The sequence below is a fragment of the Erithacus rubecula genome, assembly GCF_903797595.1.
Source record: "Erithacus rubecula genome assembly, chromosome: 4".
Lineage (NCBI taxonomy): Eukaryota > Metazoa > Chordata > Aves > Passeriformes > Muscicapidae > Erithacus > Erithacus rubecula.
The window spans coordinates 61848169-61867499 of NC_136686.1; the positions used below are offsets into that span (position 1 = coordinate 61848169).

The following is a 19331-nucleotide window of genomic DNA, read 5'->3' on the forward strand; positions in this document are numbered from 1 at the left end:
TTGTCACCATCTCCTTGTAAGGAGAAGTGCCACAGACATGCACTGTGCTTTATCCTACATCTCACCTGGGCCTTCATTTGCCACCAGATAGGCTGATGCAGAACACCAGCACTATTCCAGATACTCTAAATAGGGCCTGTGTCTCCCCTTCACTAGCAAGGAATTCCCCCTAACACTACCAGGGCATGAATTATTTCAGCAGAGGTATTGCTGGGCAGACTGCAAATTCAGTGCTGTGGCCAATCATGGCTGCAAGGCCATTTACTGTCAGCACAGAAAAGAATAAAGACAAAGCCAGTGCTAGAGAAAGCTGTTTCCTGCACCCAGAAGGTGACAGAGTACAAGGGGCAAGGTCCCCAGGGCGTCCCAAAGGAATCAGTGAGTGGAGTCACAGTGGGCCATCAAACCATGCATGTCCTTACCCAGTGTCTCATCTCTTCTTTCATAATTTCTGCTAAATGCCTCTCTAAATTTTGAGTCGAGCTGTTGTTGCCATAGCAATGGCCATTTAGAATGAAAGAATGCAGTGTATGTGTTGGGGGTGTGAGGTTCTGGCTCTTCTCATAAAAATGTATGTCTGCATGTACACACACTGCTGTGGAGATGCATGAAAGGAGCCAAGCAGGCAACTTCCATCAGATCTGAGGGAGGGACAGGTGGCATGGAAAGAGGAGAAGCTTGGTGCAGATTGGAGTTTTGTTCCAGGATGCACCTGCAAAGAGCTGGGCATTAAACTGAAATGAGCCTGAGTGATAACTGACTGACATTTCAATCCTTAGCAGTAGAAATCACTCCCCTGCTCAGGACAAGGCATGTTTGTTTCTGCCTTCATGAGATAAATCTTTGCAGAAATAGGAAAAATTTGCTTTCTCTGGTTTATTTTCATTAAAAATAACTCTTGCTGCTAGCTCTTCAACAGGAAATGCTTTTCAGCAATCTACTCCCACTGTTTATACAAGTTTATTTGCCAGGGCACAGGCTGAAAAAAAAAGTCAATAAATAATGCAAGCATTATGTTACCTAATTTTAGATCTACTTCTAAGATTTTTCAACACTCCTAGGACTAGCACTTTTAGTGGTCATAGCAGGGGAGATTCAGAACTTGTGAGGTTTATTATTCCTCACTTTGTGCCACCTCTCTGTGGGGTGAGGAAACTTCTTAAATAGTTACAGCTAGGGCAAGATCCTGACCATACCCCTGAGCCTATTTTCCTGAGGACTTTGGCAGAGGTCCATCTTCCTCCAACTAAATTTGGCTTAGAAGTGGAGCTAAGCATCACCTTGATCAGCAAGTGCAGGCAGGGTCTGAAGTGTTTTGGGAATTCTCAGCCAGAGAGTGAGGTTTAGATACCTGCAGCACCAACTGATGAAGAAGAGCAGTCTGTTTGTGTCACTGGTTGGGCCTCAAATTCTTTTGAAGCCCCACATTTGTCTGATTGGGAGCAGTCTTTTTGAAGTCCATCAATTCTTAGTAGGGCATCCAAGTTTGATAACACAGCCATAAACTTTTGTGAATATCTTGTCCCTCCATGAGCCCAGACAGGGTCATGAATCAGAATTAACATTCCAGGCTCCTGTAAGAATACTCAATTTAAGCTTCTAAAATAATCTGGGGCCCAAAAGAGAGACATAAACGTGAGTATTTTTGAAGTATATCCCTGTAGCTGCCTGTTTCTCAGTAAATAGCAGCCACCAGCTCCTGCTCCCTGTTGGTGACATTACCTGCATCTAAGGACACACCCAGTGCACAGCAGGTCTGAGACACTGAGTGTATTGTTTCCCCTTCCAGTGGTACTTTCTGCTGGAGCTAAGACAGTCTTCTGCCTTTCTTTGCCAACTGGAAAGGAAAAAGGCAATGAGGATCTATCAGCCAGCAAACCCCATAGGCTTCAGTAGTTTACTGATTTACAACAGCTGCAAAACAAGTTTTGTAAAATTTTTGCTACAGTCCAGTTCCCATAAATAGCTGAGGGCAGCTTTTGTTTCCAGCAAACTTCTGAGACTTTTGTGATTAGAACTATAAAAGCAGTAAGCACAATTCACAATCAATTATGTTTTATTAATGTTTTTTTAATACACGCCACAGCCCAGTAATCATGAAGCTGCTCAACAATGTTGTTCTAAAGTCAGCTAATAGCAGGATGTAATTTGTGGCCGTCTCTGCTCACTTACAAAACACTTGCTCCGTTAATTGTGATTTCACACTCTGCTGAATGCTGTTGCCTGAGGTAACATTCATGTGATGGAAGAGCTACCAGTCTGGGCTCTGGGGGGGAAGGGTGTAAGGGGGGTGGATGAGGAAAGGATCATTCAACAGAGGCTACTGTTGTTGAATTTTTAATCCTTTAATTTAAAAAAAAAATAAAAAATAAAAAAAACCTAAACATCAAAAAGCTACAATGCACTGCTAAATAGATCTTAAAAAAACTGAACATTCTTTCTGTGTTTTGATCCCTTTCTATTGCTTTGTGTTGTTGTGTTATCCTGTCTGGGTAATCAGGTACCTGCCTTGACCTCATAGTGTAGATGCTGGGGAAACCCAAAGAAAGAGCATATGTTTTCATTAGAAATATTTTTGTGCCTTTGGGGGTCCCAGAGACACCTGGTGTCTTTCTTAGACCAGAATAGGCAGGACATTCTCCTGGAGGAGGTCAGAAGTGCCTAAAATGTTGCCATATAATAGTGAGCAAGTTAAGCAGATCAAATCTCATCAATGGATAGTGAGAAGTGATGAGACAACAGTTCAGCCCTGCACGGGCACAGGGAAGGCAGCAGCTCCTGCTCTGAAGTGCTTGCTGTGAATATGTCACAGGGAAAAATATTGCCTCAATCAGCAAATAAGAACCATCTTAACTTGGAAAATTTCCAGCTGAGTGTTTGTGGCAAACTGTGAGATACAGCTCAGACCAGACAGGGATGGGAGCACCAACCTGGGAAGGTTTTTATTTGACTCATCACTGAATTGGGGCAGGGAGATCGAGCCACAGAGGGGGCTCTGCTCACTGCTGGCCATCACCTGCCCTCTTCCAGTTTCTCCCATCCTGACCAGTGATGTGGAGAGCTCCAAGCCAGGTTGGAATGCTGCTACCTGGGGGTCCAAACCAGGGTTGGGTCCCATCAGAGCAGCTGGGTGGCAGCAGAAGTCGCCCCACATGCAGTCATAGGAGAGAAAGGATGCACCCTGTGCTGCTCTGTGAGTCTGGTGTAGCTCTGTGCTGCCATCCAGACTGAGCCTCCAGAAACAGGAGTTAATAAAGGACTCTCTGCCCTCCACATATGCAGAGGCTCAGCCATAATTTCTGTATTGCCAAAATGTGAGAGCATCTTGGCACAGCAGCAAGAGTGTAATGTGGCAGCTCGCTCTGGAGTGAGCCAAGAATGCCCAGGCAAAGCACCTCAGCTGGAGCACAGGTTCACAGGGAGATCCAGCTTCAAGGAAAACCCTGCAGGCTTGCAGAGAGCTGAGAAGTGATTAGGAGCACAAAGCAGCAATGACCTGTGTGTGGGCAGAAAAAAAATAGATGCTTAAGAATCAATTAAGAGGGAAAGGTTAAATACGTGTCTAAAGACTAAATGCAGAGATACTCCTTGGGGGGCTATACTTTGGATGGTGTTAACTTCACTTAGTTAAGCCTCACTTGCATTAAGCACAAGTGTTAAAGCTTCTCTTAGATAAATATTTCATCCCCAGGACATGACACTGAAAATATCATGGTTTACTTTGAGCAAGACTGCTCCACACTTATGCCATCCCCTCTCTCAGCCAGCATTTGACACTGCTGACCTTAGCCTGGTGCTGGTGCTCCCACACCAGCTGCTCCTTTGTCCCCAAAGGCTTTGTACTCCCATTTTTTCCTTTTCCAGGCCTTTCTGGGACCACAATGAAGGCTGAGACTAAAGTCAACTAGCACACAATCAATAAGCACACAGCACTTGCCTGCTCACTGCAGTCACTGCTGGTGGGCTTTCAGCTGTCACCAATGCCTGGGAGAAATAAGCAGATGGACAAAAACCAGTAGGATTCAGCTGATTCCAAAGAAGACAGAAGGGAAGATGGTGGGACTTTCAAAGGTCTAACCCTGCATTACATCAAGATCATTACACCACAAATTGTCCAGATGGCACAAAGCCTCAGGCTCATGGCTGGACTTCTCAGTGCACTTGAATGTACTTATTGTCAGAGCAGGGAGAAACTCTAATGATTTAGGAGCCTGCATGGCCTGACCCAGAGCTCTGCCTCTGGTGGTCTGCTCATTGTAACTCCCTCCCCTGAGACCAAACTCACTTTGGAAGAACTCAGCTGGTGCCAAATTCTCTCATGTATTTTAACAAAGACACATATTTCCACACCATATTAATGTCTGGTGATCTTCAGGGGCTCTTTGTTCCTCACCAGGCTAAATAAATACATCTAGTTCTAATCTATAGAATTATTTAATATCTGGAAGCTTAAAGAGTAGCATGTCAGGGACATCTGTTTTCCTGCATGATTAATATTTTAAATACTTTTTTTTTTCTGAAACAGGGTATCATAGATCTCTAAGGAGAGGGCTGGGCATCTGCTGTATGTTGACATTGTAGAAAACATAAAGCATCAGATATTGATGCTAACACAGTACAAATAGTAACACAGTGTTCTGAATTTTCCTTCTTGTTCTAAAGTAACAGAGTATAAGTTTTTATTTTAAGATGATGATTTAGTTCTACACTGATGTATTATCTCTTGCTTTATATGTCTTTATACTAAAATCTCTCCTAAATTTTTAAGGCTTTTAAAACTCTTTTACAATATACTAGACATGACATGAACTTGTATGATTTGTAGCCTCATGCTGCTGGTGATAATTGCAATAATTAATGTTTTTTGTGTATGAGTTTTCAAGATGAAATGAAATTTAAAAAATCAGCTAATTGGAAGGGTGTTTTTGTCATTTTTTACAAGGGAAGAAAAAAACCCAAAAACCTAAGATGCTAACACCATCAACTGAAATTTAAAGAACTTTGATTAATTTTCAGCAAATTTAGATGTCAGCGCCTGATTAACATTTCATGAAGGAACTTCTCCATTTCCATAGAAGACTTGTTTTCTCCATCTCACCTCGTGTTCTGCAGCTTTTCCCTGGTTTGTTTGTTTCTTTGTTTTCCTTTCTATCCTGATTTAAGCTACCAGATTTCAGCCAGCCAGAATCAGGGTGTGAGCAATTTGTGTGCTGGCACAGTTCTGCCACTATGAGCTTTGGGTTACTTCACAAATATTTCTCTTCCAGAGGTGACGACATCCCTAATTATAATTGGCAAGGAGACTCAAGCTTGTCTAACACTTTTTTTCTGATTAAATGTTATATTTCAGTGCAGTTCTCATCAGGTGTTAAGATCAAGTTCTGCCAGGGCATATATAAATGTAATAAATGTATTGGATGGTTTATGGTATTATGCAAGTTATTAATGATCTCTGAGAGAAAGAAATCTTTGCATTCATCTCCTTCTGTCACACTTGAAAGATGCACCAGAATGTTGAGCTGAAATTTGATTTGTTTTAGAAATTTGCTTCCCTAAGATAAAATTTGTAGAGCACAGCAAGGGCTTGGGGAAATACACTTCTCTGATGGGTGACCTTGGAGAAAGATCTATTTATGAAACTATTAGCTTCAATATTTGTAAAATGCCACAGGAGCACAGGTGTGGTGGGAAGCTCCTCTGTGACCTCACACTGAGCATGGTCCTCCAAAGAAAGTTTACAAAAGACACCAGGTGACACTGAGATGACATATGGCTCCAGGCACCACAATAACACATTATAGTTCTGAATAATGCAGTATAAATCCTCAACTGCCAAGAGAGAGCCACCCACAATAAAGCTAAACATAAACTTCTCCTGCACCCACGTCAGCTCTTGTTGCATCCTTTGTCAGGAAGCTGCATAAACAAATGAGCCCTGCAAAACACTGTGAAGGGAAAAAAACGTGGGAAAATACAGGATATAGCACAGGGTAGGGAGAAGAGGAAACCTCTCCAGAGTTTTAGCCCAGTCATGTAGATTGTCCTATTCATTAGTTAATGGTGTTGAAAAGTAGCTAGGCAATCTGAAGTGCCTCAGCTCTCAGCAAGGCTTCCCATTCCATCCTTATCACTGAAGACTGGAAAATGGATGGCTGCTGGATGCTGGAGTGCCAAGCACTGGTGCTGGTAGGATGGAAGGCATGAATAAAATTGCCACTGATACATGAGCACTAATGTTTGATTTATAAGTCATCTGGCTAAATGAAAGATTCAACTGCAATTCTCTTTGAAGTTTGACACCTACTTGACAAATAGACTTAAAATGCTTAGTCTGGTAAAAATTCACCTCTGAACCAACAGCACAGGTGGACCTGCTCCATGAGCTACAGGCAGAAGGTCTGCAGAGGACCAGAGCTGACATGTGAATGTAGCCCTGGAAGACAGATTTAGTTTTTGGAGATATCAACAAGATGCTGAATGCAGAAACCCCAAACCTCTTTCTCATTTTAATCACTTTCATAGAAAAAAGGATGTGCCCATCCTTAGTATATAAGCAATCTTACACCAAGAAATAGTAAATATCTGCAATCAACTTTTCACACACAGAAAAATAATCCACCAAAGCTGATGATTCAGACCTAGAGGCAAGTGGATTTTCAATGAGAGCAGCACAGCTGCTATTGCACACAAGTGAGTTGCTTTCAGTAAGGGATGTGCTGACAGTGTTCCCCAAGGGCAGATGTAGCTTCCCCCTGTGGACTTCTTGTGGTGGAAAGAGAAGGGGCTCTGGAGTGCCAAATGAAGATGTCTCACAAGCTGAGTGCTTCTGGCTAGAGTTCAGATAGAGCCGTGCTGGCAGAAACCCTCTGATGCAGATATGGAAACTTTTCTCCTTCAGCCTGTTTATTTTTCCTGTTGATATTTACATTGCTTCTACACCCATACTCTGCTTCTATTTGCACCAGAGATCCAAAGACTATAGGGCAAGAGTGCATGTACTTTTAGTACTAACAGAACACCTAGAACAACACAACCCTGCCTGTAGCTGACATTAAAACTTTAAATATCAACAACAACAAAAAAAAAATCCACTTAATCATCAAGTACTTATTTTTGAAATATCCCAGAAATGCTTTTATTAGAAGACTGTACTGCAAAAACCAATAGGGGTGGTCAGCATAGTGAAATCACTTCAGGAGGATATGATCAGTGTTATCTTCACCATGTTTAAGAGGAGGAATATGGGCTGTATCAGCCTGGAATAGGTATTAAATGTTTATATATATATAGTCCTGAGTTACCCAAGATGTAGAGAAAGCATGTGGGAGGTACACACCAGAGAGAACAGGAGAGGAACTGAGCTGCAAGCCCGTCTCTGATCTGCTTTACAGTGTTCTCCATCACACCAAGATGTCTGTTCAGTGTCACCATAGTGACACTGCTCACTGACCACCCAAATCTGTCTCACAGCGTCCTTCAGGAGTCCCACCCATGAGAAACCCTGGAGGCATCCATCCCTCAGAGGCCAAAGGGGAAACCTCCCCTGACAAATCAGCCTTTGCATTAACACCTTCACTCTGACTCTCTGCTCAGCATCCTTGGTGCCCAGCTGGCCACTGCAATGCCACTACATTGGGCACCAGTGCACAGGCTGCCAAGTTTGATACAGGAGAGAAGCACATTTTATACCCTAAGCTGTGTTTTTGTTGCTTTACTTACTTATTTATAAAGAGAGGATTTGAATGCATAAAAGAGGATGTTTTTCCTGGGAATCAGGACTCTGCATCCGTGGTGTCACCTGCAGTCTCAAAGCCCCCATGACAAGCTCAGAACCCCACAGGCCCTGGGGAGGGTCAGACAACTGCTGTAGGTGGATGGCCCCCACCCATGGACACCCCTTACCAAGCTGTGTGTCCCCAGATGGAGCAGGACTCTGAGCCACCTCTGTTCTCCAACCTAAAGGGGGTTCCCACCACCTCCTCCTTTCACATCCCTGGACACCTTCAGACCAGTGCTGTCAACACAAGTGGCAAGCAGAGTAATGATCACTCCCAATCCCCACTCAGGTCACCCCTTGGGTTCTGCAGGGACTGATCCCTTGCTGTGCCATCACTGATTCCAGATTCCCTCAGCAGAACACTGTAACAAGCACAGGTGACAGAACACAGAAATCCTTTGCATTCCTTCCTGGGGACATCAGTTGTCCCCGTGCAATGTTGAAATAATTTTCAGTATTCTTCTATCCTTTCCTGCTAATATATCAGACACACAATCCTGAGACATGGAGGAGAAGTGAAAGGTGATGACATTTAGAGAAACCAGCACCTATGAAAGAGACTTTTTACCCTGCTGTAAGGGTAAATCCACTGTACCTCTAGCTATGTCCCAGGACAGCTCTAGAAAACCTTATAGAGAGCCCCTTTTTAAAGCCTTTTCTTGGGGAAACTCAGTTGTTCTTGGTTGTGTTGAAGAGCTATTGAAAGCAGATTGGTTTAATGATACCTTATAAAAGATTCACATAAAAGCAGATAGGGAGCAGTAGGAGACCAGGGAGGTTTATTGTTAAGGTATCAGAGGAACGCTGGGAAAGAGCAAAGTTTGATTCTTGGCTGTGCAGATGACCTTAGGTAAATCACTCAGGAACAAGCTTGGAAGAACTTGTTTAGGAAGTTTTTCAGACTCAGTGCCTCAGTGGGAACCAGGGGTTCAGGGCATGGTTGACCTTTCCAAATTTTGATAGTGATTGTGAGTGCCAAGCAAATCAAAATCTGAATTTAGAATCTTCTAATAATCCTAATTCATCTCTCTGTGTCTCTTCTTCTCCCAAGTGCAAAACAGGGAAAACAAATATTTTCCCACTGTTATAAAGATAAACATATGAATGTTTGCTTAGATTCAGTGGCAACAGAAGGCACAGAGGTAAATAAGATGGATATTGCATTGAAAAAAATCCCAAGTCCTGTTTTTATCCAAACAGTGGATATCCAACAGTAGTGATGAAAACAATGCAAGTCAACACAACTGAATTATTAATAACACAGCCATTTATGTCACAAATGTCACCTTTTTGTCTGATAATGGTTTCCAATGGGATAGTATCATCATTTTATATGCCTTGTATACACTTGAAAAACGTTTGGTAAATTAGAGTACTAAGTCTGATACAGAGAGTACTGCTGAATACATCAATATCATTACTTCTCTTAAAAATTGCCAGAAAATATATTTTCTGGACCTGTTTAATAATCCACATGTGATAAATAAACCAGCTTACTTATAGATTATTTAGGCATGAGGAAGCCTTTTTTCCATTGACATTTATGAATGCAAAATTCTGCTGAGACAGTCTGCAGCTCAAACTATTAGGATAGCAGAGAAAGACCTTTAACAGTGCATCTGACCCATTACTGATTTATGAGAGAACAGTGTTGGAATAAATATGAATAAAAAGTTATCCTTTCACACAATTTGGTACAGCAGTGTTGAAATTTTACTAGGATAAACAACTGCCTTGCAATAAGCATGCTCATTCATTATTCAGTGTTAAATCCTAATTGTTGCTGATTTCAATTTCTTTGTGCTAAGTGTTTCTAAATTATAAATAGCCCTGCAACTCTAATAGTATATACTCTGTTAAGGAAAGGGTAAGTACAGAAATAAATTATTAAAGTGTTCTGCTTAACTATTGCCACGCAATTCATCTCAGGATTGGGAGAACAAGGCAGCCACTTTGATTAATTTGAAGAGATATTGACAAGGAGTCTATGGACAACTCATGCAGCTATGTTGCATAAACAGACTATGTGTATGTGTGTATGTGTATGTGTATGTGTATGTGTGTGTATGTGCTTACAAAATTGTTACATTGCCATCTTCACTCTCAGGTTTGATTTTGCTCCTTTTCAGGTCATTGGTAAACTGTCCTGACCTTAGTGAGAGTAAAATCATATCCTAAGTATACACATCATTGCTGGGCTCTCCCTTTGATCTGAACACTGAACTGTGATTAACACTAAAGAGAGAAAGTCCAGCCACAAGCATTTTCATGCCCTAAGCAAGCATCAAACATGAGACTCCTTCTTGTCATGTCTCTTTTTCTCCTCTTTCATGTCTTTTACTTATTTATATATGTAGTAGTTTACCTTAATTTGCTTGGAAGAGTCTTGTTTGCCTCAAGGAGGGATGGTTGTGTGATTAAGTCATCTCATCTTTGTGTGTCCTTTTGCCTTTTCTAATTCTTTCCATCTCTTCTTTAGAGGCCCAGCAGAAAGACTTGTTGGCTTGTTCTTCACTGGCTTGTGGGACAGCACTCCATATCTGGCAATGGATCAGAAGGACTGAAGAGCATTTTTACTCCCACCAATGTTTCTTAGAGCTGCTAAAACAGGACCAATGAAGATGTTCACCAGACTCCAAGTCCTTGCGCTAGCTTTATTCTCCAAAGGAGTTTTCCTTTCCCTAAGTGACCACAGCTTTGTCAGAAAGGAAATTAAGATAGAAGGAGACCTGGTCTTAGGGGGTTTATTCCCAATCAAGGAAAAAGGCACTGGGATAGAAGAATGTGGGAGAATCAATGAAGACCGAGGCATCCAGCGCTTGGAGGCCATGCTGTTTGCCATCGATGAAATCAACAAAGACAACTACTTGCTGCCAGGAATTAAGCTTGGAGTTCACATCTTGGACACATGTTCCAGGGATACATATGCCTTAGAACAGTCTTTGGAGTTTGTTAGGGCATCTTTGACTAAAGTGGATGAGACAGAGTACATGTGCCCTGACGGGTCGTATGCCATCCAGGAGAATCTGCCACTGCTCATTGCAGGAGTCATAGGTGGTTCCTACAGCAGTGTCTCCATACAGGTGAGTCACAGCACCCCACCAGGTGAGAGCTGTTTATCTGCAATTCCAGTGAGAGAACCACTGCCTGTGAAAGTTTGCCAATAAAGCAAGTCTCAGCTTGGTCCCTGTACCCTAGTATCTAACCTATGATTTTTACTGAATTTACATTAGTTTGATTCACTCTTTTAAATACTTACTGTAGTTCAAACCTCTGGCAGCTGTCCACTTCCTCTAGTTATGGTGTATCCTGAAAGCATCTACATTTCCAGAAGTCTTAGTATTTATTTTGAACTTTCCATTTCATGACACTCCTACAGCTCTAAGTGCAGATATCTGCCTTCATTTCAATCATAAATGATTGTGTGTCTGAATATATGTGTCCCTGCCATGCTGCATGTTCATAACATTTGTCATTTTTACAACAAATATTTAAAATGAAAAAATGAATCCTTATCTTACTTCTAGTCACTAGTGGGGTTCCCCAAGGCTCAGTATTGGGGCCAGAGCTGTTTAATATCTTTATCAATGACCAATGAGGTGTCTGAGTGTGCCCTCAGTCAGTTTGCAGATGACATTCAGCTGGGCTGGAGTGCTGATGTGCTGGAGAGAGAAAGACTCTGCAGATTGAATCAATGGATTGAGGGCAGTGGTAGGAGGTTCAATAAGGCCAAGTACAGGTCCTGCACCTGGGTCACAACAACCCCCTGCAGCACAACAGGTTGGGGAAAGAGTGGCTGGAAAGTGTCTCAGTAGAAAAGGACCTGGGGGTGCTGGTTGACAGTAGATGAACATGAGCCAAGTGTGTCCAGGTGGCCAAGAAACCAATGGAATCCTGGCTTATATCAACAACAGTGTGTCCAGCAGCACCAGGGCAGTGCCCTCTGCACTGGGCACTGGTGAGGCCACACCTCACATCCTGTGCCCAGCTCTGAGCCACTCCCTGCAGCACTGAGGTGCTGGAGCATGTCCAGAGAAAGGCAACAGGGATGGGGAAGGGTCAGCAGAGAAAGTCCTCTGAAGCACTGCTCCTGAAGGAGCTGGGGGTGTTTAGCCTGGAGGAGGCTCAGAGGGGACCTTATAGCTGCAAATAACCTGAAAGGAAGTTGTAGCCAGATGAGGGGTGCCCTCCTCTCCCCAGAAACCAGTGATGGGTTGAGAGAAAATGGCTTCAAACTGTGCTTAGTGAGGTTCAGAATGGACAACAGGAAGAATTTCTTCACAGAAAGGGTTGTTAAGCATTGGAACAGACTCCTCAGGGAGGGAGGTGGTGGAGTCACCTTCCCTGGATATATTAAAGAAATTACTGAGTGTGGCACTCAGTGCCATGGTCTGGCTGATGTGCTGGTGATCAGTCAAAGGTTGGATTCTGTGATCTTGGGGATATTTTACAACCAAAATGATTCTGTGATTCTGTGGTCACTTTGTTTTGGGTCAAATTAAACAAACCAGTTCACATGACTCATAATCATGAGTGGTGTCTTAAGCCCAGACTGATGCAGACTACGACCCTGCATCTGGTATTTCTTCATGGTCAGCTGCAAGTTTCCAAAGGCTTGACAGTACAGGAGGTTTTTTTAGACTTAATGTGGGACTTTTTCCAGACTGAGCACAGGCCTTAATCACTGCACCAGTGTCAACAGCAATAAGAGTTCTTGTGCAGTGCAGACTATCCCAGCAGTGACAGAAAGCCTACAGAACCTCATTTGCCTGTTTCATAAATAGGACAAGAGTTCATCTAATGTTCATTTCAATCAGAATTACTCTGGGGAGTGGTTCTGCTCTTGTGAAGGCATTAAACCCCATCAGCTGGGAGCATGGTCAGATCCCACAGGACATGCAAGAACACAGCAGAATTTAAAGAAATTACATTTTATTTCCTTTTGTATTCCAGTGTGTAACTCATCTGTGTATTTATAGTAGGGAATACAAGGGCGAATCCTTACTCATACTGCAGGACAGTTTCTGCAGAGCAGAACCTCAGCCATCTCTTGTAGCTGAAGTGGTTTTGTCCCACTGTGGACCAGCTGGCAGAGCAGGAATGGATCCCTCACCAGTTCTGTGGGTCTGATCACTTGGAGCACAAAGAACAAGAAAGTTGCAGGCTGAAAAAGAGGCACCTGAAGGGGAAACATGATAGCTACAGAACCTTGGGCAGCACAAACTGTTAAGGAAATCATTATTCATTGTCTCTTCCAATCACACAAACAGCACATCGAATGAAACCAGCAAATGGTAGGTTATTGTGGATGCTAAAAGCCAAATGGGTTCCAGAAGTGACTAGAAACAAAAAAGACAAATTCTGTAAGATAACTCCTTTGGTTCTGCAGTTCCCAGAGCTACAGCTGCCTGAAGGCTGGCAAAATATTTTGAAGCATCATATGACTGCCCACTCCCACTGATGGATGAGTGGAAGGGTTTTTGCTGCACCTTGGGTTTGTGGTCAGTGTGTTTCTCAGTCCTCCCTAAGCTCAAGTGCGTTCAAAGGACACAAAGATATGAGGCAGCCTGAAAGACACATCTATAAAAGCAGAGCAGAGGAAATGGTACAGGTGTTTCATTCCCTCCAGAAACCCAGAGGGAGATCACATTTCTAAAGCAGTCTGTGGCCTCTTGCCCAACACCTGTCAGCCTGTCCCTTTGAAGCCAGTCTCTGGTGATTACTGGTCTAAGACTAAATCCATATCTGAGGCAGTAGATTTGATACAGCACACATCCAATATACAAAATGTGTATATAGATGTTTTATATTCCAAAATCTTAAGTTTGTAGCAGCTGTCTAATGGAAATTGGAAGTCCTGATTAGAGATTTTCTCAACCTGTACATATAAAAAATGGTAATATAGCTGTATGAAAATCTGTATGTCATGCAATTTTCAAAACCTAGGGAGGATGATGGAACAATAGTTATGGTTAATATTACTCTATTATCTTCCTTAGACTTGTCAATAGCTTTTCAAACAAGATCTTTCTTAACACAGTTCTTCAGAAAAATAGTTTCACAAATCATTCAACTTGTCATCAAGCATATTCCAGCTGGAAAAATGTATTCAGTGGTTTATTTTCTTTTCACATGGATTGTGTTGGCCTTCCTTCAGTCTTTTCTAGCATTCCTCTAGATTTCACACCACCTAAAAGAAGATGTAATTAAGCCCTAGAAAAGACATAATTAAGCCATTCACTCCTGTTGTCCATCCTGTTAAGATAGCCACTCACAAGTTCTGTTTCAAAAGAAAATCCCTGTCAAGAATAATAGATGCTGCAGACTCAAGCCTGAAATTGTAAGGACTTTCAAGCATTAAAATTATTAAAATTACCTTTTGGCAATTTGGCAAGCCATACCAATTTCAGAGCCACTCACCTGTACAGAGTGGATCCAGTAACAACATGAATCATACCACAGCTCAAAATATTTCACCAGGTGTGTGTGTGTGTGTGTGTGCAAGGCTCAGCACTCCAGTTCTCTGTGTTTTCAAGCAGCATCCAGGGTGCTGGATGCTTCCAGATGTAGCCCTGGCAAGCATTTTTCTTTTGCTGAGAGCTCTAAACACCACAAAGTCCACAGTGCATTTTCTTAGCCTTAAAATAAAACATGCTGAGTTCTTCAGACAAAATATATTTCTGGCTATTTTTTTCCCCCTCCTGTGAATTTGTCTTTATATTTCAATATTTTTTCTTTCCCTCCCTACACCCTTCCTCTCCTGCTTTTTGTCTGGACAGCTGTCTGCCAAATCACTTCATGATGCTCCTGCTGTCAGATTTGTACTTCTTTCATTACCCTTCCACTAAGGAATAAAAGATTTTGCTGGTAAATCAGCAATGAACACCTTCCCCACTGAGTCAGTATGTGCAATAGGCAATTTTTGCAGAGACTAAAAACAACAAGAGAATGCAGAATGCTTAATTATTTTCTGGTCAGACTAGGCTATTATCGTTAATGATGATCTGGATAATTAGTTTTTAGATGTTGTGTTTAAATTAGCAGTGAGCCCAATCTGCACAGCATTTGATCTTTCAAACTCAAGCCAGAATTCTTAGTCAATGGAAAAGCTCATGTTAAAAAAAAAAAAAATTAAAAATATGTTTTCATGAAATAAAATTCTCACTTGAATTGAATCTAGAATAAGGAAGTGAAGAGTTCAAAGTTTGGAGGGTTTTCTTTTGGGCTCATGGCTTTTCATCTGAGCCAGGTTATCAATTCTTTCTCTTTACAAGAGAAATTTCAAACATATTTTCTGTGGAGAGATTGACAGAGTAAAAATTATAAGAAAAAGAGGCAGTATTCATTTGCAGAGGAGCATCTGCATAGCCAATCCCAATTTCATATTTAAGATATTTAGGTCAGTTCTTGTCAGGAATATGCATGTGGAAGCAGGAATACCTTCATTCAAGGGCTGAATTTGTTCTTCCCTGTTTCTGAAAACTGGATTCTTTTTCTAACAATGAAGACTAGGGTTCATTCCTTGCAGTCAGCTCTTACAAAAACTGACATTCCTTTAGTTGGGCTGTATTTTTAATTTCTATGTATACTATATTCACATGGATGTAAAGGTTTTAACTTGACTGTCAAACCACAAGACATCCAGATCACGACCATGAAAGTTAATTCCAAGTTAGAGCCTCATCCAGAAGAAATGGCAGAACAGAATCCAGTGCCCTGCTGTCATCTCTTCAGTTCCTTGCCGTGTCTCAAGTAAACTGTAACAAAACCACTGGAGCAGGTTTAACAGTGCATTACTGCAATCACAAAAGCTGAAGCCACTCCTAAGTGAGTGACCATCTGGCATGAAATTCAAAATATGTACTCATTTACTGGCAATCTCTTCCTGGCTGTCATTTCTCCTTAGCCACAAAAGTCTGCCAAGGGCTCATGGAGCCTGAAAGCTAATCACCTGCATTTCCTTCCTTCAAGGATAAACCATCTCTCAACCAGAGTCTTAACAGTAGCTTCTGACTTCCATCACCACTGAAAATAGTGTAAAATCCTTAAATGAGCCGAAAAATAAACAGAAAATAACCTATGGGGCTCTGTCCCATTGTGCATGGACCCCACAGGGATGGGGGCAAGAGACATTCAGGGTGCTGCAGAAGTTTGCCAGGGCACAAACACCATTTGTGTGACAGCTTCTGGTGATTTTTTGCTTGTGAAAGTAAACCAGATCCTTATTAAAAAATCTGTTCTGTGAGATGGACCACCTACCACCAGCATTTAAGCTACACATGCACTTGCCAGCTTCCATGTGTCTCCTTTAAACTCTCTCCTCTTTTATCTCTGTTCTTCCCTCTCTCCACTGCCTCTCAGCCAGACCCTTGCTGTTTGTTCCTCTCTTTGTTTCTATTCCACATGCAGAAATAGAACAGCCACTAGGGTGAGATTTTCAGTGTCCAAAGAGCACTGGGCATTTATTTCCTAGAGATTTCAAAGGAATATGGCTACCTCCCTCTGACTTCTCTGAAAATCCCACAGTTACTGATTACTTTGCAGTCTTTTTCATTTGATTTTGGGCTATGATTTTTATTTCTTCAGTGTGTGCATTTTCTCCTTTTGCTAAGGGGAAATGGTAAGACTTTACAGGGATAGATAAGTAACCACTGAGATCACAGGTATGAAAGAAAGACCTCTACCATACAAAGACAGAATTATAGAACCATTAAGGCTGGAAAAGACTTCTGAGATCATTTAGTGGGACCTTTAACTCAGCACTACCAAGTCCATCATTAAACCATGTTCCCAAGTGCCACATCTACATGTTTTGTGAAAACTTCCACAGCTGCAGAATCCATCACAGCCCTGGGCAGCCTGTCCCGACACCTGACCACCAATTCAGTAAAGAATTTTTTCTTAGTATCCAATCTAAACCTCCCCTTGCTCAACTTGAAACTCCTTCCTTTTGACTTATCACTTGTCCATGGGAGAAGAGACCAACCCCACCTGGCTGCAATCTCCTTTCAGGGAGTTGTAGAGAGCAATAAACTGTTCCAAGGGGGAAAGGATGTCACTGCAAGAGAAAGGGGACAAACATAAGAACTAGCTAGGGTCACCTAGATATCACCTACAGTTATTCTGCCTCTTCTGACTAGGATTTACTCATCAGTTAATGACTCTTAAATTACCATATTTCTCACCAATAGCTCTTCTAACTCCAGAAGCAATTCCATATTCCTTTAGAACCAACAGCCCCAGTTTTAGTACCTGTTCTGATCATGTGTAAATGGGACATGAGTCACTGGCAGGTTTATGAAGTCTCAGAGAAGAGTTGCACTCCTTGTGCAAAGCAAGGTCTTCTGCACAGGTCTCATTTCAGGATGCAAGTTTGAGGCTCAGCTTACTTCACTTCAACAGTAATGCTCACAGAGAGACAGCTCACTGTGCCATCCCCTGCAGGAAAAAAGAAAAAAATATTTTGAAATATTTTCTTCAAAGCACAACATTTCACTGCATATCCTCCATAGTTTACTTTTTATTGCACAGGATAGACACAAATCTAAAAAGAAATTCCCAGTTCCTGTGCAGAAATCCTAGCTGATATTCTGACAGTATTCCTTATTTCTGATGTTCATTTTGCAGATGAAGTTATTTCACAGTTCAAACACTGCTTTTCTCTGTGTGACAGCTACTGAGTCTGCTGCAAATATTTAGCTATATTTTTCCCAGCCTTATTGCCTAAATTTTCAGGAGAAGAGCAAGGCTAAAAATAATGTTTCCTTCACTCCTCTTCCCGCTAACAAAAAATGCCATACATTTTTATTTGTTTGATAGTGAAATATCTTTTCCCGAGCTACCTTTTAAAAGGAATTTTGTTAAGGAGCATTACTTACAAACTAGGAAACAGCCCTCTTAATGCCAAAGAATGAGAAAGCTGATGGAAGCCATGGCTTAAGTCCTGCAATGCACCAGAAGATTCCATAGGAGAATAAGCCAGGCTGGGACTCCAAATAAACTCACTGCATCTGGTTGAGTTCCTTACAGCTGACCTTTAATGATTTAACTGGATATTGGCATTCCCAGTGACCTTCTGGGGTCAGAGCTTGGAGTCTTGCTGAAGCCAAATTGGTGCTTTCTGCTGCAGGTCATGACACAGCCCCTGTGCAGTCACTGCCTTCAGTAGTGCTTATTATAATATCCCAGAGTTTTAAATATAATATCCCTTAGTTTAAAAATGGGCTAGGGAGAGATTATGTTTTCAAGTTTTTCAGTTCTGAAAGCAGTGAGGTCCTTAAGGTCCTAATTTCCCTTTGAAAACAAATTAGCTTGGAATGATTTTTTTCTTGGCTCCAAGGTGAGCAGCTGCATTTGCATCACTGAACTCTCCTCTTCCCAAATACTCCCAAATTATGTGAGTATGTCAGAAGTGTCCAGACTGAGTCATTCTGGGTCACACTGTCCCCAGGTAGGAGCCTACTAAAACCCAAGAGAAGAGGGAAAATTATGGTGGAGCCCAGCTTTTCAGTATTGCTCATATCTCTTGCCAGTGGTACAGTCTGGCAGCTCTGTAGGCTCACAGCCTGTATCTGCAGGAACATAGCCAGAGCATAGATGGAAATAAATATTTTTGTTTGTTCTATTCTCATTGGACCACATCTAGAATATTACTTCTAACTTTGGGCCCTTTGGTAAAAGGATGATTCAATAAACACAAACAATCATGGGGAGGAGAGTCTGGAGCACAAACCCTGTAAGAAGAAGTTGAGGGAACTGCACGTGTTCAGCCTGGAGAGAAGGTTTGGTGGGAGCCTAATATCAGTTTATTATTATATTTTAGTATGGGCAGGTTTGTTCTCAGGAACACAAGGTAAATATATTTATCAACATGGTGCAGGACCAGAGGATGAAGAAAATACTTATAAATTGAAAAAGGGGAGATTTTAACCTGAGGAAAAATGTACATCCCAGGAGTTAGGACCATGGGGAGGCTGCATAGACCAGTGAGAGTGTTGACTAGAGAGGTACCTCATTAAGTCTTTAGATTAGATTTCTGCCTGCCACCTACCACACACCCACACCCCAGCTCATTCAGAAACAGTGTTTCTTTCCTGCCTTTCTCAAATAGCTCTTTCTGCCAAATTTTTGGTCTATTTTTAGATTTAAGAAGCAAGAAAAAATTAAATAAGAAAAAAAACCTGTATTATATATTGGTATGAATGCTTTAGATGCAGTTTGACTTCCAACTGCCCAAATAATAACAAAAAGCCAACAAGGTAGATTACCATCATTTAGGAAGTGGATAAAACTTACACTGGCAGCTGTCTATGTGTTTTCAAAGCAAGAGCTCAGGCCCTGTGTATAGCAATGATCCAGAAATTAGGAAAACCTTGGGACATAGCTTTCCTATGGTCTTGCTGTGGGAATCTGGACTTGCAACTTAGTCCCAGAAATAAAACGACTTTTTGAGGAGACCAAAGGCAGATTCTCCATTAGGACAGATTGCAGATCATATAGACAGAAATTTACCCATCTTCTCAATAGAGAAAAAAAAAACTCCTTTACCTTAATC

General features: G+C 41.8%; 1 protein-coding gene across 3 annotated transcripts in view; it reads left to right on the forward strand.

The window, feature by feature from the left end:
• Positions 1–19331, forward strand: part of GRM3 (glutamate metabotropic receptor 3) — a 101763-nt gene that overhangs the window by 46651 nt on the left and 35781 nt on the right. For 2 of the 3 annotated variants that reach the window (XM_079304348.1, XM_079304349.1), the window contains one exon: positions 10257–10860. In XM_079304348.1, coding sequence (XP_079160474.1) covers positions 10363–10860 — 498 coding nt within the window. In that variant the 5' untranslated portion in view covers positions 10257–10362. The remainder of the gene's footprint in view (positions 1–10256; positions 10861–19331) is intronic. The other variant, XM_079304347.1, reaches the window with a different exon arrangement.